The 18502-nt window shown below is 54.7% G+C and overlaps 2 protein-coding genes across 2 annotated transcripts; both read right to left on the bottom strand.

The window, feature by feature from the left end:
* Positions 1-280: 280 nt before the first annotated feature.
* AMDHD1 (amidohydrolase domain containing 1) lies at positions 281-6799 on the bottom strand. The gene is made up of 9 exons (XM_032969784.2): positions 6485-6799; positions 5585-5691; positions 5356-5420; positions 4682-4959; positions 4265-4490; positions 3809-3933; positions 2965-3058; positions 2593-2753; positions 281-1012 (listed from the first exon to the last, which is right to left on the bottom strand). The coding sequence occupies exons 1-9, from the start codon at positions 6640-6642 to the stop codon at positions 925-927; spliced, it is 1302 nt and encodes a 433-aa protein (XP_032825675.2). The 5' UTR covers positions 6643-6799; the 3' UTR covers positions 281-924.
* A 1166-nt stretch (positions 6800-7965) lies between these two features.
* Positions 7966-17951, bottom strand: SLC25A20 (solute carrier family 25 member 20). The gene is made up of 8 exons (XM_032969790.2): positions 17423-17951; positions 14873-14965; positions 13854-13981; positions 13083-13291; positions 11408-11480; positions 11121-11230; positions 9861-9985; positions 7966-8560 (listed from the first exon to the last, which is right to left on the bottom strand). Exons 1-8 carry the CDS (start codon positions 17522-17524, stop codon positions 8498-8500), a joined length of 903 nt encoding a protein of 300 aa, XP_032825681.1. The 5' UTR covers positions 17525-17951; the 3' UTR covers positions 7966-8497.
* Between the last annotated feature and the right edge of the window lie 551 nt (positions 17952-18502).

The following is an 18502-nucleotide window of genomic DNA, read 5'->3' as shown; positions in this document are numbered from 1 at the left end:
ATTGATCGATGCCCAGATACGTTCGAGGGATGGTTCCTTACCGGTTGACCACATTATGTATGCAGATGACTAAGTAGTTGCTGCTGACTCTGAGAAGGAATTGGAGACTCCGCTGCTGAACCTGGAGTGTGCCACCTAGAGGTGGGTGGGGGGGCCTTACCATCAGCCCCATTCACAAACCCACACTGACCAGCGTGGTGAAGTATGGTCAAACAACCGCCACGACCGACAAAGCGCTGGGAGTCCTTCACCCAACGGCGCAATGACAAAGGGCTGCAGATTATTGAATCACTCTTGCACGTTTTAATGCACTGACGGAACATTAAATGGCACATCTCACGCCGTAGCCATGAAACAACAACGTCCGTAGCGAGAGATCAGTGACAAGCAAAGCGGGGCCTCTGGTGGGTACAGCCGGAATCCCAGAGCGGTGCGACGAATCACGTCCCTTGCGATCCGATGAACTCTCACGACTCAGCGATACAATGCAGACACGAGTCACAGAAGTTGTGGCCATGAAATCAAAACTATGGAGCCCACGGTAAATCCACTGTAATCTGCACTTCAACGAAGGAGGAGGAATCGCAGAACGACACAAACCCTGTCCTGAAGCCCTCTCGTCGTTCAAGCATTTCATGCAATCATTTATTTTAGAACAAACGCGGCGGTCGTAGCGGCCTCCAGTGGCTGCTGGGGCGACGTGCAACCCAGGCTCGAACGCGGCAGGGCCTGCGGAATGGTTGCAAGACGAGAGACGCGATTGTCCGGCGCTTGGAAACGCCGAGGAATTTAAGAAGACGAGCGCCACCGTGCGTGTGAATCCGTGGCCGCCCACGGGGTCGTCACCGCACATCATCCGAGGATTCTCTAAACCGCCCCTCATTGGCGGCGGCGGCGGTGGCGTCACAGTCGGCGCCTTCGGCATCACTTCTCGTAGACGACGTTGCCCTGCGTGATCACGTGACTGATGATGTCGCCGTGGCAGCCCAGCTGGTAGATGATGTGCTCCCACCTGACGGGCGTTGGCACGGAGGACACGCAGACGCGCACGAGCAGACACACGCGCAGGTGGACACACGCGCAGGTGGACACACGCGCAGGTGGACACACGCGCAGGTGGACACACGCGCAGGTGGACACACGCGCAGGTGGACACACGCACGTAGCCAACGACAAAGATCCCCCCATGTAGCCTGCAAAAGGCTGTTGGTTAAGGGCCGTTACCGAGCATGAAAACTGGAACGGCGTACGATGGGGTGGTGTGGCCAGTACCATTCGCAGCCGCCTTTGTCTCCCGAGTGGTGAGGTTTACACACCGCACCAGGTACTCAGAATCAGAATATTTATTTATACTGGAGGAATCCAATGAGCTATGAAGCTCTTTTTCACAGATGTCTAGTAGAGGCTGAGTCGACCTAGGGGCAGGGGCGGAGCCACAGGGGGGGCTGGGGGGGGCTTAGCCCCCCCCGAAATTTTGGGAAAGTCGGTAATCGGGATAACCGGATATCCGGCTGCTGCAAAATGCTGCAGGCTGCCACCTTGTGCTGCCCTGCAGGCTGCCACCTTGTGCTGCCCTGCAGGCTGCTTGAGCGGCAGCCTTTCGAACTTATCGAACTTATCAGCCACATCAGCGGCTCCAACCTATTAATAAACTTCGCGTTCATATCCAATAAAATTAGTTTTATACATTTGTGGCGCCCATTGGAAAACATAAACTGGATATCTCAGAATATTGAAGTCAACCCCCAAAGTCAAAATCCTGGTTCCGCCCCTGCCTAGGGGAGGCTCAGTTTCGGTTCAGATAACTGTTACTGGTGTTCAAACTCAGGTTGGCAGGTTCATAGTGCAGCACGCTTACCGCTGCAACAACAACAACCGGCATTCGCCACTAAGTGGTGGTGACGTCACCACGACGCTTGTGCCAGGCTATGTGCACCTTGAGGCCACGTGAAGTGTCGAACGCCCACGGGCAGGAGGTCACGGGGCAGACCCAGGTGCCACGGGTCGACTGATTAAGATGACTGAGATGACTGGCTGATGCACCACCTGTGCCCCCTACTGTGCCAACCAGCTGTGCTCTAGCCACCCGGCGCTCTGCTCGTTGTTGTGAGCGTCGCTCCTCCACCCTCCGTTGTTGTTGGAGGGCGACTGCCTTCAACTGCCCAATAGCGTCCTTCACGAGCCTCCTCCACAGAGGCTGATCTTGACACCGCTGGTACCAGTCATCGGCAAGTCCACTCAGCTCCACGTCCTCCTGTACCACATCACTCCATCTCTTCTCTAGCCCGTGCCGCGCCCGTTTAGCCCCCTCGATCCGGCCGAACAAAAGCTGTTTCGGCATGCGGTGGCTGGGCATGCGGGCTACATGACCCAGCCAACGCAGCCTTGCCTGCCGGAGGAGCTCACCGATGGGACCTTGCCCAGATCTTTCAAGGATTTTTGAGCTCCTCACACAATCCAGCCTGGTTAAACCCAGGATGGATCGTAGGCAGGCCAGCCTAAATGTTTCCAACCGGCGAAAATGCTCCATTAAGGGGGTCCACCGCTGCACACACACACACACGCTCGCACGTGCCCCACGTAGCCACGTACCTGGGCTCGGCGATGATGACCATGTCTCCCTGCTTCCCCGGCTCCAGGGAGCCGTGTCGCTCCTCGCAGCCCAGGGCGTAGGCCGCGTTGATGGTGGCGGCCGCCAGCGCCTCCGGGAGCGACATGCGTAGGCGCACGCACGCCAAGTTCATTACCACCGGCTGCGCATGCACACACACACACACACATGTGCAGAAAGACAAAGACCCCCCACCATATAGCCTTTTTAGACTGTTAGGGCAAGTGCTGTTAGCGAGCATTAACAGTACACGCACGCACGGCAGCTTCACTACCACAAACACACACAATTTCAGCCTTACCCTGACACATGACAACACAGAAACGGTGACACACAAGTGCCGGGCGCGTTACCATGGCGATGCAGTAAGCGTTGGGGTTGAAGTCACTCCCCAGCGCGACGATGACGCCCGCGTCGATCATGGCCCTCGCTCGCGGCTCCTTCAGCCTGGGGTGGAGGTCAAAGGGCGATCGACAGAGCGGGGTCAAGGGGGCAACTCGGGTCAAACGTGTCATTACATGTATTACCAGGTAAGGCCCAATTAGCTATAGAGCTCTTTTTCAGAAGCGACCTGACATAAAATGATAGCTCAACGAAGTGGCTTATCACGTGGACATTTATAGCAGCCAAATACTCTAAACGCACGATTCTAAATGTGGAGGGAAAAACCGGAGGACCCGGAGAAAAATCCATGTGACCACGTGGAGAACATGCAAACTCCAAATATACAGCAGGTGTCAAAATTCAAGATTGGACCTACGACCTCCTGCATACCAGGCAAGGTAATTAACGTCTCGCCACTGTGGCGAGAAGCTGCGCCAGATGACACGGCTGTTCTCACTTCCCCGGGTTATGACCTGGAGATGCTCGGCGCAGTTTCAAGCACTGCTGAATCCGGTGTTGAGAATCGCTCTTCAACTTAACCGGCGAGAGACAGCTGAAACAAAAATTAGCTTTGCACGTTAAACGCTCGTACACGCGACGATTTGGTTTGATTGGCTGTGTCGGTTTGGTGGAGGGCTTCACGACGCAAATACGGAAGCATCATGACGTGCCCTCACCCAAAATAATCTATGAACAATCGCGATACCGCCTGCGAAAACTTACGAGTTAAGTTACGTGGAACGGGTGCTCACTCGTATCAATGATTCCACCTAACCTCGGTGACCCCACGTGACCTCGGTGACCCCATCTGACCTTAGTACGTATGCGGTGGAGGGCAGCAGCACGGCAGCACAGCGTGCCGTTGCCATGGCCGCGATGCCTTGGTCGCTCGTCTCCTCCAGGTGGCTCACGGCGCGAGCACCCAACTCAGCGGCCAGCTGTAACGGCACGGCAACACGCGGCTTGCTGCTAAGCAACACGGTTGCCAAGCAGCGTATCGCAACGGAGCTACGCGCGTCTTAGTGACGCGGTGCGAGATGAAATACTTCTGGTTTAGTTTGAAGGAGCCGGGGCGGGGGGGGCCCACGTGGTGTAAATTTGCCCCGGGCCCCGCACCCCCCCTACGGACAGCCCTTCGCCGTGGCACAGGCAGGCGGGCTTGCAGTCGACCCTGCCGGCGACGGGAAACCAGCGGCGGGAGCGGAGGGCTCGCGGCAACTGAAGATGACGCGGGGCAACTTGTGGGTCGAAGCGGACGGGGCGGCTCACCTCGCCGGCGCCCATGTCGGTGAACTCGTCGCCGTGGAAGTTGAGCAGGAAGCCGAGGTCGCGCGCGGCGCGCAGCACGGAGCGGGCGGCGTCTCGCTCGAACACACCGCGCTCCAGGAACACGTCGGCCAGCTCCACGCGCAGCGAGCCGTCCTCCACGAGGCGCCGCACTGCCGGCAGGTGCTCGCGCACCACCTCCTCCGCGTACCCGTCCGCATCGCGCCCTCTAGCGGGTGCGCGACGGGGGTCACGGGGGGTTGAGGGATGCGGGGTCACGGGGGGTACGCAGGAACGGGGGAGGTACGGGTGCTCTCGCCCGCCACCTCCTCCGCGCACTCACCGCGTCGCGCCCTCTCGCGGGGAAAGTCGGACCCGCGCAGAGAGGACGCGGGGACACCGCGCGCGGCCGAAACTCGCCTGGGCACGGCGTGGGCGCCGCAGTAGGAGCTGACGATCCTGAGCGGCACCAGCGCCCGCGCCCGCTCCAGCGTGCGCAGCATGCGCAGCTCGGTGCCGAGCTCCAGGCCGTAGCCGCTCTTGGCCTCCACGACGGTGGTGCCGGCGCGGAGGGCGCGGCGCAGGCGCTCGCACAGCGACGCCAGCAGCTGCGGCTCCCCGGCGGCGCGCGTCCACTCCACCGTGGAGTGGATCCCCCCGCCCGCACGGTGCACGTCCAGGTACGAGGCTCCCGCCAACTGGGGGGGTAGCGGGGGGGGGGGAGGTCGAGGGAGGCAGTGTGGAGAGGACGGTAAGAGAATGAGAGGGAGGGAGTTGGAGGGAGCAGTGTGACAGGGTGGAGAGATGAGGGAGGTGACAGGGGGGAGGAGGGAGAAAGAGGTGAGTGAGGCTGTAGAGAGGTGATAGAGTGGATGGGAGAGAGAGAGGGGTGAGAGGGTGAGTGATGGGAAGGTGAGCAGTGCGAGGGTGAGCGGTAAATTGGTGAGAGAGAGGTGATAGAGAGAGTGAGTTGGGTGAGCAGTAAGTGTGTGACTGCTGAGAGGGTAAGCTGTGAAACGGTGAGCATTGAGGTAGCTGAGTGGTAAGATGCCGAGAGGGTGAGCATCGTGGTGAGCAGTGGGCCTGTCGCTCACCTTCATTGCGAACTCGTGGACGCGGTCTCCCGCCCACACCGGGTGAGTGTGCGCGTCCACCAGACCTGGGCTCACCGGGTGAGGGTGAGGGAGGGTGACGGGACCGGGTCACAAAAAGGGCAGGGGTTCGTGAATCAGTGGGAGAGATGATTGAGAGGGTAGCTGTGGGTGAGAAGAGGGAGCCGGGAGGGAGCTGAGCGGAGGGAGCTGGGGGAAGTGAGCGGCGCACCTGGGATCACGCTGTGTCCCTGCGCGTCGATGATCTGGTCGAAGGAGCAGCCCTCAAACTGCGCGGCGATCTCCTCCGCCGGCCCCACCGCCACCACGTCCCCGTCCCTGCACGCCGCACGTTACCGCCGCACAAACTCTTTCCTGAAGCCCTTTCATCATGGCCAGCAGGAGAACGACGTTGGCCTCTTAGCTGTTGAACTTGCTGCTGCCGCCACACGCAAGGATGACGTAGAGAGAATTAACTCGTTTCGAGGGACGGTGCCAATTCCGCAGGAGTCTCGGCCGGGGGGCATGTGGCGAGCCGGCTGCCACAGTCACCCCTCTGCTGCAGTAACCGAGGGATTTCGTGGAAGTCCACAGGTCAACATTTGCTCCTCTGCAGCCCCCATTGTTTGGAATTCCCTGTCCCCTGCCACCAGTGCTGTTGCCTCCCTGCCCCCATCCGTTCAAATCTAGGCTCAAGATGTAAACGTGTTAAGTCTGTTGTTATAGATGCACACTCACACGGCGACCCATAGACTCATAGAGACCCAGAGACTTATCGAGACACAGACTCACGCAGATACCCAGGCTGCCTCTTTTTCTCTGTAAAATGATCTTAAAATGCGTTCACATTGATATAAATCCACACTACTGTATCACTGCGTGGAACCGCGTTGGGCTGGGGACGGTGTTTAATCTCCACGATCGTGGTGTCCAGCCTGCAACCCGACGGAATCAGATTTACTCATACTGGAGGAATCCGATGAGCTACAAAGCTCTTCTTCACAGACGTCCAGATCGTCTCCCACTGTTCATTGTCACGTGACCGTGTCGATCCCAATTGTGACGACCGGCACCGGCCCGGCGTGACACCACCACCACCACCACCCTCACCACCACCACAGTCTCACCGCACCTGCCAACCACCACGCTGCCGTTCGGGACGATGGCCACGTCCGCCATGTCCGGTCCGGCCAGGTACCGCTGCCCGCCACGGCACACCACCACCACCTGCGCCGCTCCCCGCACCAGCAGCCGCTGTGCCACCTGCACCGCCACTCCGCCGTCGCTCATGATGCCGCCGTGTTGAGAGTGGAGCGAGGTCCCGGTGGCGAATGTTTAAGTGAGTGCCCGCGCGTCACCGGCCCTGGGAATCATTAACCCTGGTTTGAGAAGGCGTGGGATGTCTGGGCCGACTCGGGTGGGCACGTCCCTCCGCCTGTGCCAATCAGACAGAACGCCGATACATACAAAGTCCCCCCCCCCCCCCCCCCCCCCCCATGTCGCCTCAATGTTGGGCCAAGCGCTGTGAGCCGAGAACCTTTGAAGGCCCGCACGGCACACGAAGCGGTGGGTGGCCAGCACCACGCCCGGTCTCTCTCACGTCTCGCTCGTGGCGATATTTACACACTGCACCGGCTACTCATTTGAGGCCGAGTTTCGACTCATGAGGAGGCCCAGAACCGGTTCAGATAATCGTGAGCGGGAATCGAACTCGGGTCGCTGGGGTTTCGTTGCGTTGGGGGCTTATCGGGACTCGTGAGTTGGGAGCCACTGCCGGCACTTTGCTGCTCCCTGTGCGTTTGCTATTGCTGCTTGCTCAGCGCTTCTTTCTGCACGCTGCACGGAACCGGGTCGGACGCTCTCGCTGTGCCGAGTGGCCGCCGTGATCTTTGGGGCGACTCTGGGGGTTGATGTTGTACTCGGGGACAGTGCTCATTGGCACGGGCGTCATGCGCAATCTGTCGAGATTTAAAAAAAATCCTCATCATGGATCCATGATGTAAAGTGCAATCCCTTCTTATCCACTCTTATCTCTCTGGCCTCTCTATTTCTGCGCTATGAAGGCGCATTGCCAAAAATGTAACAATTAATATATTTATTTTATTTTAAGGTCAGTGTTATTAACTACTGTGTGGACTATGGTAGTTTAGTGTTTGATACGATGGTCCAATGTTGGTTCAACCAATGGACTCTACGGCACAGACATCCAGATTCTCTGCTGAGGAGGTATGAAGAGCGATCCAGAGCCTGAGACCGGCTAAAGCCAAGCAAATTCGCTGCAGACTGCCCTACATGACATAACAATTGCCTGGGCAGCAGGATTGCTTCTTTTAAGAATGCAAGGATGCCCTGGTGATTGCAGCAACTACATCTACCTGCGTGCCAGGCACGCCAAGGAGAAGCTAATGGAGACCCATTGTCGTTTCAGGCTGGGGCGGCCTGCCCGGGTGCCATATTTTCTGTCCATCTGCTCCAGCAGGTGTTGGGAATTTCAAGGAGACCTACATCTCTGCTTTAAGACCTATGATCCGATTGTTACACGCCTAAACCTCGACTTCTGTCATTCTCACCAAACACAGACATTGCCCACAGACTGCAGGCCAATGCAGCATATTTCGTCTCAAGTTTCTCAAGGCATTTATTTATTACGCTTTACAAATTGTTCACATTTTCATCTCACGTGCTTCACCGATCCAATCACCTCCATACGATTGGTAAACCCCCCAAAAAAACTATGAAAATAATAAAAACCCCATTAAGGCGCTGCGACGTACGGATTTACATCTCCGTCCGCCCCGAATGTCCGTGCGTTACAGGGGCCACCGTTCACTCGGGGCTCCGGCAACGGCGCAGAATGCATTGGCGGGTGCTGCTGGTCCCGGCAGAGTCACCATAGCCACACGTGGCAGGCAAGGCAGCAGAACCAGGTAAGGCCAGTGAGGTGTGTGGGGGGAGGGCGGAGGGAGACGGGGGGAGGAAGGATGTGCGGGGGAGGTAGAGGGCGGAAACCAGGGGGAGAGCGGTGGAGGAAGGGAGAGGGAGGTTTGGCAACCTGTGAACCCCGACTCATGATGTGGGAACAGTATTTGGGACGTGGGAGCAGCAGGGGTGAGAGGATGGTGGGGGAGGAGGGGGTAGGGGGGGTTCACATGTTGGGTGCGAGCCAGTTGAGGAACTTCATGGCAACCTCGAACCCCAGGAAGCATGCCTGCGGGGAAACGCACAGCGTCAGGATGCTTCTCGCCAACACCACAAAACACGTTGTCTTCACTAATTTGCCCTCCGTCTTGTCGCGAGACAAAGAGTCCACTGAGAATGATCCCAGTGCAGTGCAGCAGCCTGCCTGTTAGTGAATGGCCCACTGAACGAGACGTCGTAGCACTACTTCTGAGAGATCCCTTCAGGTGACCCCTTCCCACACACCCTGCTACAGAAAGATTTGTTGCAGGGCAGCTAAAAGCAGCCTCTACATTGTTCTTCTCAGAATGAGTGTCTAAACTAGAATAAAAACCGAAATGATTAATTTTACGCGGAAATATTTCCGCGAGCTGAGACCTTAAAATCGCAACACAACCCATTTGATGAATTACGGTTGAGCAGTTATAACCCAGATTCTCGCCCCCGATCTCCATCCGTGCCAGCTAAGCAACGCTCTGACCTCTGTGCCATCTGGGCACCTGCCAACAAGGGCATTTCTAAAGGCAGCCATACCGACACGAGTTTACATTTAAATACATGCCACACCCACCCACGCATGTGATCCACAGCAGGGGTTGGCGGATCACACACACATTTTTTAAACTACAAAACACTCGAGCTTGTTGCTGGGCTGTAAATTGGCAAGGAGATAGATTGAAATCCATCTGTGCGGGGAGATTTGAGAGTACTACGAGTCCCTTGTTTTCCCCGTGCTGGGAGCTACAAGTTCAGTTCCTGAAGATGCTCCCAGCACGTGGTGTGAAACGTCAGACATCGTGCCAAACGCCATGTGGTAGAACCTGTCGCCTTATCCACCACACTGAGTTCCAACCACCACACCGCAGATCACAACACTCCTTTTTCTGCTTCTTCCCACGCACTGCTAAACTATGCAATTCCCTCCTCCCATAATCTAATTTCCCAAGCTCTTATAATAATGCCTTTGCTCAATTAAAAAAACGTGTTACAGCTTTGATAATAGTGCTGGTTGTTGCTGGTCACTTGGCGTTTTGGACTTTTGGGCTTGTGCTTAGCAACTATGATAAAAAATAATACACAATGGAGAGCTACTTCTTCTTTCGTACAGCTGATGTAGATGCAGAGCAACAACTATCATTTCACATTCAGGTGGTCAAGCCAGATCACCGCGTTAACAGCAGCGGAGTGTGTTACCATGATGTCTCCTTCGTATTTGTGTATCGGGCACTGCATTGTTGCCATTATCATGGGGAACGTGGCGGAGACGTGGTGGTGACTTTATGACTGACACGAGGGTTTGCGGTGGGTGTGATGTGCGGCGCGGGTCTCACCGCATTGGCTGGGAATGCTCTCAGCATGACGGCCGTGAATCCCTTGTAGAGAGAGAGGACTCCCTCCTCCCGCACCAACTCCCTGAGCACGTCGCGGAACCCGTGGGGGTACTTCCCCTCCGGTGCTGCGCAGCAACAACAACAGCTGCCATTCACCACTTACACTTTTCCACTGGCACATCCGAGCCGAGACAGCTCAGGGACCCTTACGCGACAGGTTTTTATTCCCACTGGCTATTTGCCACACTGAGCCGGGAACCAAGAAAACATCTGAATATGGCCCGGGATTAAGCAGAGCCAGGGACACGGCTGACGACACATTGCGTGCGACGTCAGTGGCACCGCTCGGCTTTTGCAGTGGAAAAACAACCGTGCGCATCACGATTCCCATGGGGCTGGACTCGGTAGAGCCATGGCACGGCTCAGTTATACCACGGCGTTTGTGCCAGGCTCGGGTGCACTTCGGAGCCACAGCAACAACAATCACAAGTCACCACTAAGCAACGACGACATCACAACGGCACGTGTGCCAGTCCAAATGCACTTCAAGGCCATCATGTCAAGTTTCAGAGGCTTGCTGGCAGGGGTTAACAGACCGAGTTGACTGCTGTACACGCACGCACATTGTGTATACACATTCAGGACACCTACAGTGAGGGAGTGAAGGAGACAGGAGGTTAGAGAGTGAGTGTAGGTAAAAAATAAAACCACAAAAAATCACGACGTTTCGGCCAAACCACAAGTGGCCTTCATCAGGTGAAGGGACCAGACTGTCCAGAGGACAGCGTTGGAGTGAAAACAGCCAAGCCCAGGTCGCGTCCTTTAAGCTGTAAGGACGCAACCTGGGCTTATCTGTTTTCACTCCAACGCTGTCCTCTGGACAGTCCGGTCCCTTCACCTGATGAAGGCCACTTGTGTTGTGGCCGAAACGTCGTGATTTTTTGTTTCATTTTTTACCTACGTGACTTTACCGAATAGAACCAAAGAATATGGATCCTTGCAGTCACGAAATCTTCAAATCTAGAAGTGAGTGTAGGGTCTGAAGAGGAAGTGACGGGGAGAGGGAGGGTGTAAGAGAGTGGAGTGAGACAGGTAATTAAGACACGAGAGAGGGAGTGAAGGAGAGAGGGAGTGAAGGAGAGAGGGAGTGAAGAAGAGAGGGAGTGAAGGAGTGAGAAAATGAGGGAGTGAAGGGATGAGCGAGTGGGGAACAGAATGTTTGGTGACCAAGTGTGGACCGAGTATCCGGATGAGTTGTACCGGTTTGGAAGCGAGACTTGAGGGTGTCAGGCGGGATAGCCACCGCCCAGTTGAAAATTCCAGCCATGCCTCCCGCAAACAGGATCTTAGGGATGCTCAGGTCAGACACACTGCACATACGCACACAGAGAGATTCCGCATTCAGCCTGAGGGCAATCTCTGTCAGCAGGCTAAGTTACAGCACCGACGAATGTGTTGAGTTTTAAGATTCAACAGAGCAGTGCAGCGGTTAGCATACTGCGCTACAGTGGGGTGCGGGGACGAGTGCGGTGGCCATGCCCACTGACCTGCCCCCCTCCGGCGTGAGGACGTTCTTGAGCCACTCGTACGTCATGAAATACATCCCGCTGGCTGGGACATCTGTACACGCGCAAACGCACGGACGCACCAAGGTTAAAAATATTCACGCACGCACAGCACTGCGAGACAACCCCACCACCACTGTACTCCCGATTCCCCAGTTAGAGAGGAAAGCCTTAACTGTCCAGGAGAGGGCGCTGTAAACGCTGTCCCTTGCAGCCTCGTGCCCGTGCGGGCAGCGATCTGGTGCCTGTCCCGAGTAATGTGGCTTTTGACCCAGAGCCCAAGGGTAGAGGTGAGGGGTTAATCTCATTCCGTCAGGTTTGAGAATGCCCAGTCATTATCATTCCACTGTGCAGATGGTGCATCCTTGTTATTGTCATTGCTTGTTGACCCAGGAAAGCACCGAGTCCCAAGACTCATTTCTTAGAACGTTGCTGCCATTTTTTGTTTGCAGTGGAAGGGTGGAGGGGGTGATGTTGCTGCTGTGCGTGATCCAGTTTTTGAGCACTGGCATGTGTGGCCAATACCAGTAACAGTACTTTTTTTTTAATTTAGACAAAAGGGGAGAACATTGGAGAACCTGGAGGAAACCTATGCAGAACAGGGAGAGAACAAATAAAACTCCACAAGGATAGACCAGGGTTGGGAATCAAACCTAGCGACATCGTGCTGTGGACCATAAGTGTCACCACTGCACCACCCTGCTGCCCACCCTAACTCTGTTGAGGTGAAGGTGGCTGCGTGGTTTAGGTGTACAGATTAATTTCTCACTGTGACTCACTTTGTTTTCCGTCACATTGGTTACATTTTTTGGTTTAGCACTTGCAAATAACATACATAAATGGTAGGTCACCTATTCTTACACAATTTGCGTAAGAATAGGCGAGCATGTCCCATTTTAACACACCCTCTAGGTGAACGGTAAATCTTCCTGGCTGCAATGTCACGTCAACGATGACTGCTCCCGCAAGTCGTTCAGTGGTTGAGTATCTGCGTGTGGCCGACGAGATTGGTACGCGCGCCATGAGTGCGTCGCAGCAGCGCACCGGCCAAGCCATGTGAAGCACGTAAAGCCCGGCCTGAAGCAGCTGTTGCCGGCTGGTGGGTGGTGCCAACGTGCCCGTGGCCTTCTCCCAACACAGTCACGTGTGCGAGACTGGCAGCAGGAATGGGAACCTGGGCTCCATTTCAGCCGGGTTTGACCGGGTCATATGGCGGGTGACGTTTGCAGCTCTGTTGCAGAGGTTCGTGTTTCAAGCCCACCAGCCGCCCTGGTTAATATTGCTGCTGTGTTTAAAACGTAAATATTACGCGCTGTCTGCATCGCAGTGAACGTTTTAGATCCAATGAAGTGTGTGCCGGTGTTCATGGCCTAAAAATGTAAAACAAAAACTACCGCAAATTACTGGCCAGTGCTGCGAGGGAGACCCCAGCCTAAAAAAAAAACTACCACTGGAAATTCCAATTATTGAGATGAGATGTGATGATGTAAGGCGATTTAGTATTATGGGGCAAATGTAAGCAACAAATAAATGCAAATTTTACTTCAGCAGCCGGAAACACCTCATTCAGTAATGGTCACGTGCCACCTTCCGGTCTACCAGCAACCCGGGAATAAATTCGGTGAGAAATTAATCCTTAAAAACAAAAAGATCGCACCGCGCATGAGCGTTAGAGCGGTGCCCTTGTAGACGCCGCGGATGCCGGATTCGCGGTAGATCTGCTTGACGCAGTCCATGGGGCCCGCGTACTTGATGCCGCCCGTGTTGGCCTGCACCTGCAGGAGGCACTTGATGCGCTCGCCAGGCGCCATGATGACCGTGGTGAACACGCCGGACAGCATGCCGGCCTTGAAGAGCTGGATGTACCTGTGGGGAGGCACCGCGGACACCGTTTAGCCTCCGTCTGGATTACCGCAAGAACTGTTGCACACAAAGCCACGGCTAACCAATAACTACACTACAGTGGGTTCATGAATCAGATATGGAATGAATAGTCACTACGACAACCACGCACACAGCACTCACTGCAATCACACACACACACACCAGAGCCACTGCTAGCCTCCAACTACAATACTCGATGGCTTGGGTATGAGAAACGCTCACACGAGCACACTTGCCATAACCATCAGAGCCACTGTCAGCTACACGTTGAGGGCCTGTGCATTACAAACACTAGAAATACATCATGCATGCATGCACCGCACTTGCCACAACCACCGCCAACCTCAAACTACACTCCTGAGGGCCCGCAAACAATAACCAAGACACAACCGCTACACGCAACACAGCGCAGCACCACACAAAATGACATCACGGACAAAACCGAAACACCGCCCCACACTACAAACACCACTACCACACTCACAACTGGCAAACGCAAGCCACAGGGATGGATTCCGTACACGGCCTTCGCTCAACTACGCACGTCAGAGAGTCCTCTGGGTGCGTCTGCTGAAACTTCTTGCCGAGGCCGAATCCAAAGAAGCAAACGGCGAACATGGGCGCCACCCCCACCAGCGGCGCCGCCATGCCCTTGTAGAGCCCCCGCAGGCCCTGGCGAGACAAGTGACGGATGAGAGGAGGTGGGACCAACACAAGTGGCCTGTGGTATCTGTAGGGACTGCAGGCGAAGGCCATTCACTTCCATGTCTTGCCTCGCAAAGGCCATGATTCACCAAGGTCATTGAATGCGTGTTCACACGACGTGTTTTCCCAATAACAGGGTTCTTCTAAAAGGGAACATTTTTTGCACAACGTGGAACGCGCCCGTTATAACGAGGTTTATGAGCGGTTATTGACGAACTACTTTCTTGAGCTACGCGGCCGAGCAGTACAGTGATACGGTACGCGGAATGATACAGTCATGTGGCGGTGTACCCTCATCCAAGTTTTTTGTCCCACCATAAGATGACTGCAGGCTGATTTTACCGTGCAGTAATTCCTCGCTTAACGCGACACTTTCAGGAACGCATCTACTACCGCATAAAAATAGGAATGACTGTATATATGTTTATTTGAAAGATAACCCATACTTTACAATATTTACAATCACCAATTGATCTGGCTGTTCTCAACAAAAATGTCCTTTCTGGGCCTTTGTGTTTTGGGTTATCAAACCGCTACCTTTAACTCTCAGGAGATGGAATTTTTGGAAAATTAAGTGCAGAACCAATTTTAGCGCGACCTTTCTTTGTGTGTGCAAGCCAATTACCTGACTGAGCCCATAAACGTCCCACACCCGAGATCCCGGTTTTTAATCACAGACGGCTGAAACTCGCATTCAAGCCTAGGACCTCAGCAGTGCCAGCTCAGCACTCTGACCTCTGAGCTGCATTGGCCACCTCACAACAGTTCGTATGTTGAACTCCTTTGGCACCGTACGTAGCCAGCCAACCGTGCAAATCGTAGGTGCGGACAGATACTGAGCGCGCCGGACGCACGCACCTCTTTGGCGAGGGTCTTGCGGCAGCAGTCGAAGGTGCCGGCATAGAGGGGAGACTCACCGGGTAGCGGTCGGGGCTGGGTCTGGAGACGAACCTGTGGGGTCACGCACAGCGCCCGCACGGACACCCACATTAGTGATAGCAGGTCACTTGCAGTAGCCCAAGTCAAGTGAGGTGCATGTTATTGATAGCGAGTCAATGGATTCGTCCAAATGGAGCACAACATATGTTATTTTGAGCAAAAATAACTGCAATGTAATGAAAGCGTCGTAACTTAAATTGCACAATAAGGACAGTGAGGTACAACACCAACGAGGTAAAAAAAAATGACAACAACCACACCACAATCATCACACAAACAACCACACAACATCGGCTGCAGTGCAATATAGGTAATGCCAAACCAGAATACTGCATCATACCACTACACCCCACACCCTTAACCTTTGCCCTACAGCTGTAACCATACACCAGTAACACTGACCCAGCCTGAACCACGTCCATATCATGCCAGTCCTATAACCCTAAATCCTAATGCCATAGCCCCAGTCCCCGTGACTGATAACACTGTGACCCAACTCCCAAAGCCGGTGGATGCAGAATCGGGCTTCCATATAAACGTTACGGGGAGACAGGCAAACGCATCAACACACGTACACCTGAGCCTTATTTAATGCAATAATTACGGCTCACCTTTAAGTTTTAAAATGCCAGGATTATTTTGTTTGGCCTGGCACGAGAACTCAAAAAGGCCAGGATGGATAGAGTAAATTTTTGCAAGTGACACCTGGGCCACCAAAAGGGCAAAATAACAAAAGCGAAGCAAATTAAGTAGAGCAGTGAAGTGAATAGAAATCAGTACAAAAGCAACTACACCACGCGTATCGCGCATATTTGAAAACAATGTAACAAAGTTAAATATTACAAATCCCCTGAATGCAATGGCATTTGCCTGCTGTTTTTTCACTAACATTTCCACATATAAATGTGGCTTGCGGTCCATTTCACACAGTGGTTAAAGGACACGTGCGAAATTAATAATAGGTTTGACCCTTTCTAGCAATTGAACAGGAGGTGTTAAGATGTTCAAACACCAAATATAAACCTTTCGCAAGGGATCAAGTCTGCATGAGCCACACGTACTTGTGATGAACATTGAAACAAACTCTGATAATATATGCATCGTCTTTGAAACGGTTAGGTCTACACCTGAGACAGCCTTCTTGAGACACGTTTCAAAGACAATGCATCGATTATTAATTATCAGAGCATGTTTGTTGCATGTTCACCACAAGTACGTGCGGTTAGCACAGTCTTGTATTCCTTTGCCGAAGCGACTTGTTTGGTGTTTGAACATCTGAACACCCCCCTGTTGTATTGCCATAAAGGACTAAACAACTATTCGTATTTCTCATATTTCTCTTAACTTTGATACTGGCAGCAGCAGCAGCAACAATAAAAAGTTCTCATGAAGGCCACGCGTGGGCGCCAGAGGGCTGTGAAATGAAAGTGAGGGGCCGGGGTCAGCCGTAGCCCGTGAGGCCCTGGCGCATTAAACCCCCACCCCCCCCGTATCTCGTGTGCTGTATGTCTACACAGCACACACACAGCACACACACAGACACAGCACACACACAACACACACAGCACAGACACACAGCATACACAACAGACAGCATACACACACACAGCACACACAGACACAGCACACACACAGCACACACACACAGCACAGACACAGTACACACACAGCAGACACACACACAGCAGACAGCATACACACACAGCACACACACAGCACACACACACAGCGCACACACACACAGCACAGCACACACACGTGTAGCACACAGCACAGCACAGACACAGCACACACAGCACAGCACAGACACAGCACACACACACAGCACACACACACACAGCACACACACACAGCACACACACACGCGTGCGTTGTGTACACGTTGCGCCGTGTTGAACGGCGGCAAATGATTCCGCTTGGGGCGATGAAGAACACCGCGAGGGGCAAGGCGGAGCTGCCCGGGTTAGACATCACCAACTCGGCCTCTCTACCCCCCGCCAGGGTATCCCCTCGATCCCTAAACCCCTGTCGCCACCACTACGCGAGTTACCCCCCGTACGGCAAGTTACCCCCTGTACGGCAAGTTGCCCCCTGTACCCCCCCAGCCCGCACGACCTCCTCGCGTGTGGTGGCCTGCACCCCCACGGGCACCCCCACGGGCACCCCCCACGGGCACCCCCCGCACTCTACGTCCCCCATCCCACCCGCAGCCCCTGAACCTCGTCCCCGTACCACCTGCAAGACCCCTCCACCTGCAAGTCCCCTCCACCTCCTCCTATCCCCTTGCTACCCCCATGCACCCCCCCCCCCTGGAAATCCTCGACCCCTTAACCCCTACAAACCCCCTTCGCGCCCCGATAACCTACACATCCCCTGCAACCCCGCATCCCTCTACCCCCGTGACCTTCCCGTATCCCTCCGAACCCCCTAGATCCCGCTGTGACCCCCTCACCCCCGGGGGGGGGGTACCTTGATGGTGTCGAGGGGGTGCCCGGCGAACACGAGGCAGACGCCGCCGAAGCCGCCGGCGAAGAAGTTCTTCACGGGGCTGATTCGCTGCTGTTCGGCCATGACAAGACGCGAGAGACAGCAGTAGGGGGGGACAAGAGACAAGAGACGAGAGACAACAGGGGGGGACAAGAGACGAGAGACAACAGGGGGGGGGGACGGGGGACAAGAGGCCGCAGGGGACGCGAGGGAGACAGCGGGGAGACAGCCACGGGACGGGGTAAAGGTGGAGACGAGCGAGGCGTCAGACAAGGAACGTCTCGCAGTGGCAGGAGAGAGAGGAGACACAGAGGGCGAGAAAGAGAGGAGACACAGAGGGAGAGAGAGAGGAGACACAGAGGGCGAGAGAGGAGACACAGAGGGAGAGAGAGGAGACACAGAGGGAGAGAGAGAGAACGACGGAGGGACGACAAGAGGCAGCAGCAGCGAGGAGACAGCAGCAGCAGCAGCGAGGAGACAGAGCCGGCACTGTCCCCCCTCACCTTTGCCCCAGTTAAGGAGGCGGCGACGGCGATGGCGCCGCCTCCTCCTCTTCCCCCTCCTCCTCCGCCTCCCCCTCCGCCCCCTCCTCCGCCTCCTCGATTTGTCCGATTCGCCTCGTCACAGATTTCTTCACCTCGTCAGCACTTTACTCACCTCGTCTTATGTCATTACATCACCCGTCCACCTCTTTAAAATGTTCCTCAACTCCCCGTCTTACCTTGTTACCTCACCTCATCAGCACCTTGCTCGCCTCGTCTTAACCTCATTATCTCACCTGTATTATTATTACCTCACCTCATCAGTACCTTGCTCACCTCGTCTTAACCTCATTATCTCACCTGTATTATTACCTCACCTCTTCAACACAATCCTCACCTCGTCTTAACCTCATTATCTCACCTGTATTATTAATACCTCACCTCATCAGTACCTTGCTCACCTCGTCTTAACCTCATTATCTCACCTGTATTATTACCTCACATCTTCAACACAATCCTCACCTCGTCTTAACCTCATTATCTCACCTGTATTATTATTACCTCACCTCTTCAACACAAT

Source organism: Petromyzon marinus, chromosome 42 (assembly GCF_048934315.1).
Source record: "Petromyzon marinus isolate PM22_M1 ecotype Great Lakes invasive population chromosome 42, UKy_Petmar_22M1.pri1.0, whole genome shotgun sequence".
In the NCBI taxonomy this organism is placed as follows: Eukaryota; Metazoa; Chordata; class Hyperoartia; order Petromyzontiformes; family Petromyzontidae; genus Petromyzon; species Petromyzon marinus.
The sequence above is the reverse complement of the archived record's forward strand: the minus strand, read 5'-3'. Positions and strand labels throughout refer to the sequence as shown.

Coding starts and splice junctions, on each gene's coding strand:
- AMDHD1 (XM_032969784.2), bottom strand. CDS start 6,642: ATGAGCGACGGCGGAGTGGCGGTGCAGGTGGCACAGCGGCTGCTGGTG. Junction 4,960..5,355: donor TCCACGAGTTCGCAATGAAG/GTGAGCGACAGG, acceptor CTACCCCCCCAG/TTGGCGGGAGCCTCGTACCT. Junction 2,754..2,964: donor ACGCTTACTGCATCGCCATG/GTAACGCGCCCG, acceptor GTGCATGCGCAG/CCGGTGGTAATGAACTTGGC.
- SLC25A20 (XM_032969790.2), bottom strand. CDS start 17,524: ATGGCCGAACAGCAGCGAATCAGCCCCGTGAAGAACTTCTTCGCCGGC. Junction 11,481..13,082: donor CGCTCTAACGCTCATGCGCG/GTGCGATCTTTT, acceptor GCGCGTGTACAG/ATGTCCCAGCCAGCGGGATG. Junction 8,561..9,860: donor GAGCATTCCCAGCCAATGCG/GTGAGACCCGCG, acceptor GTTTCCCCGCAG/GCATGCTTCCTGGGGTTCGA.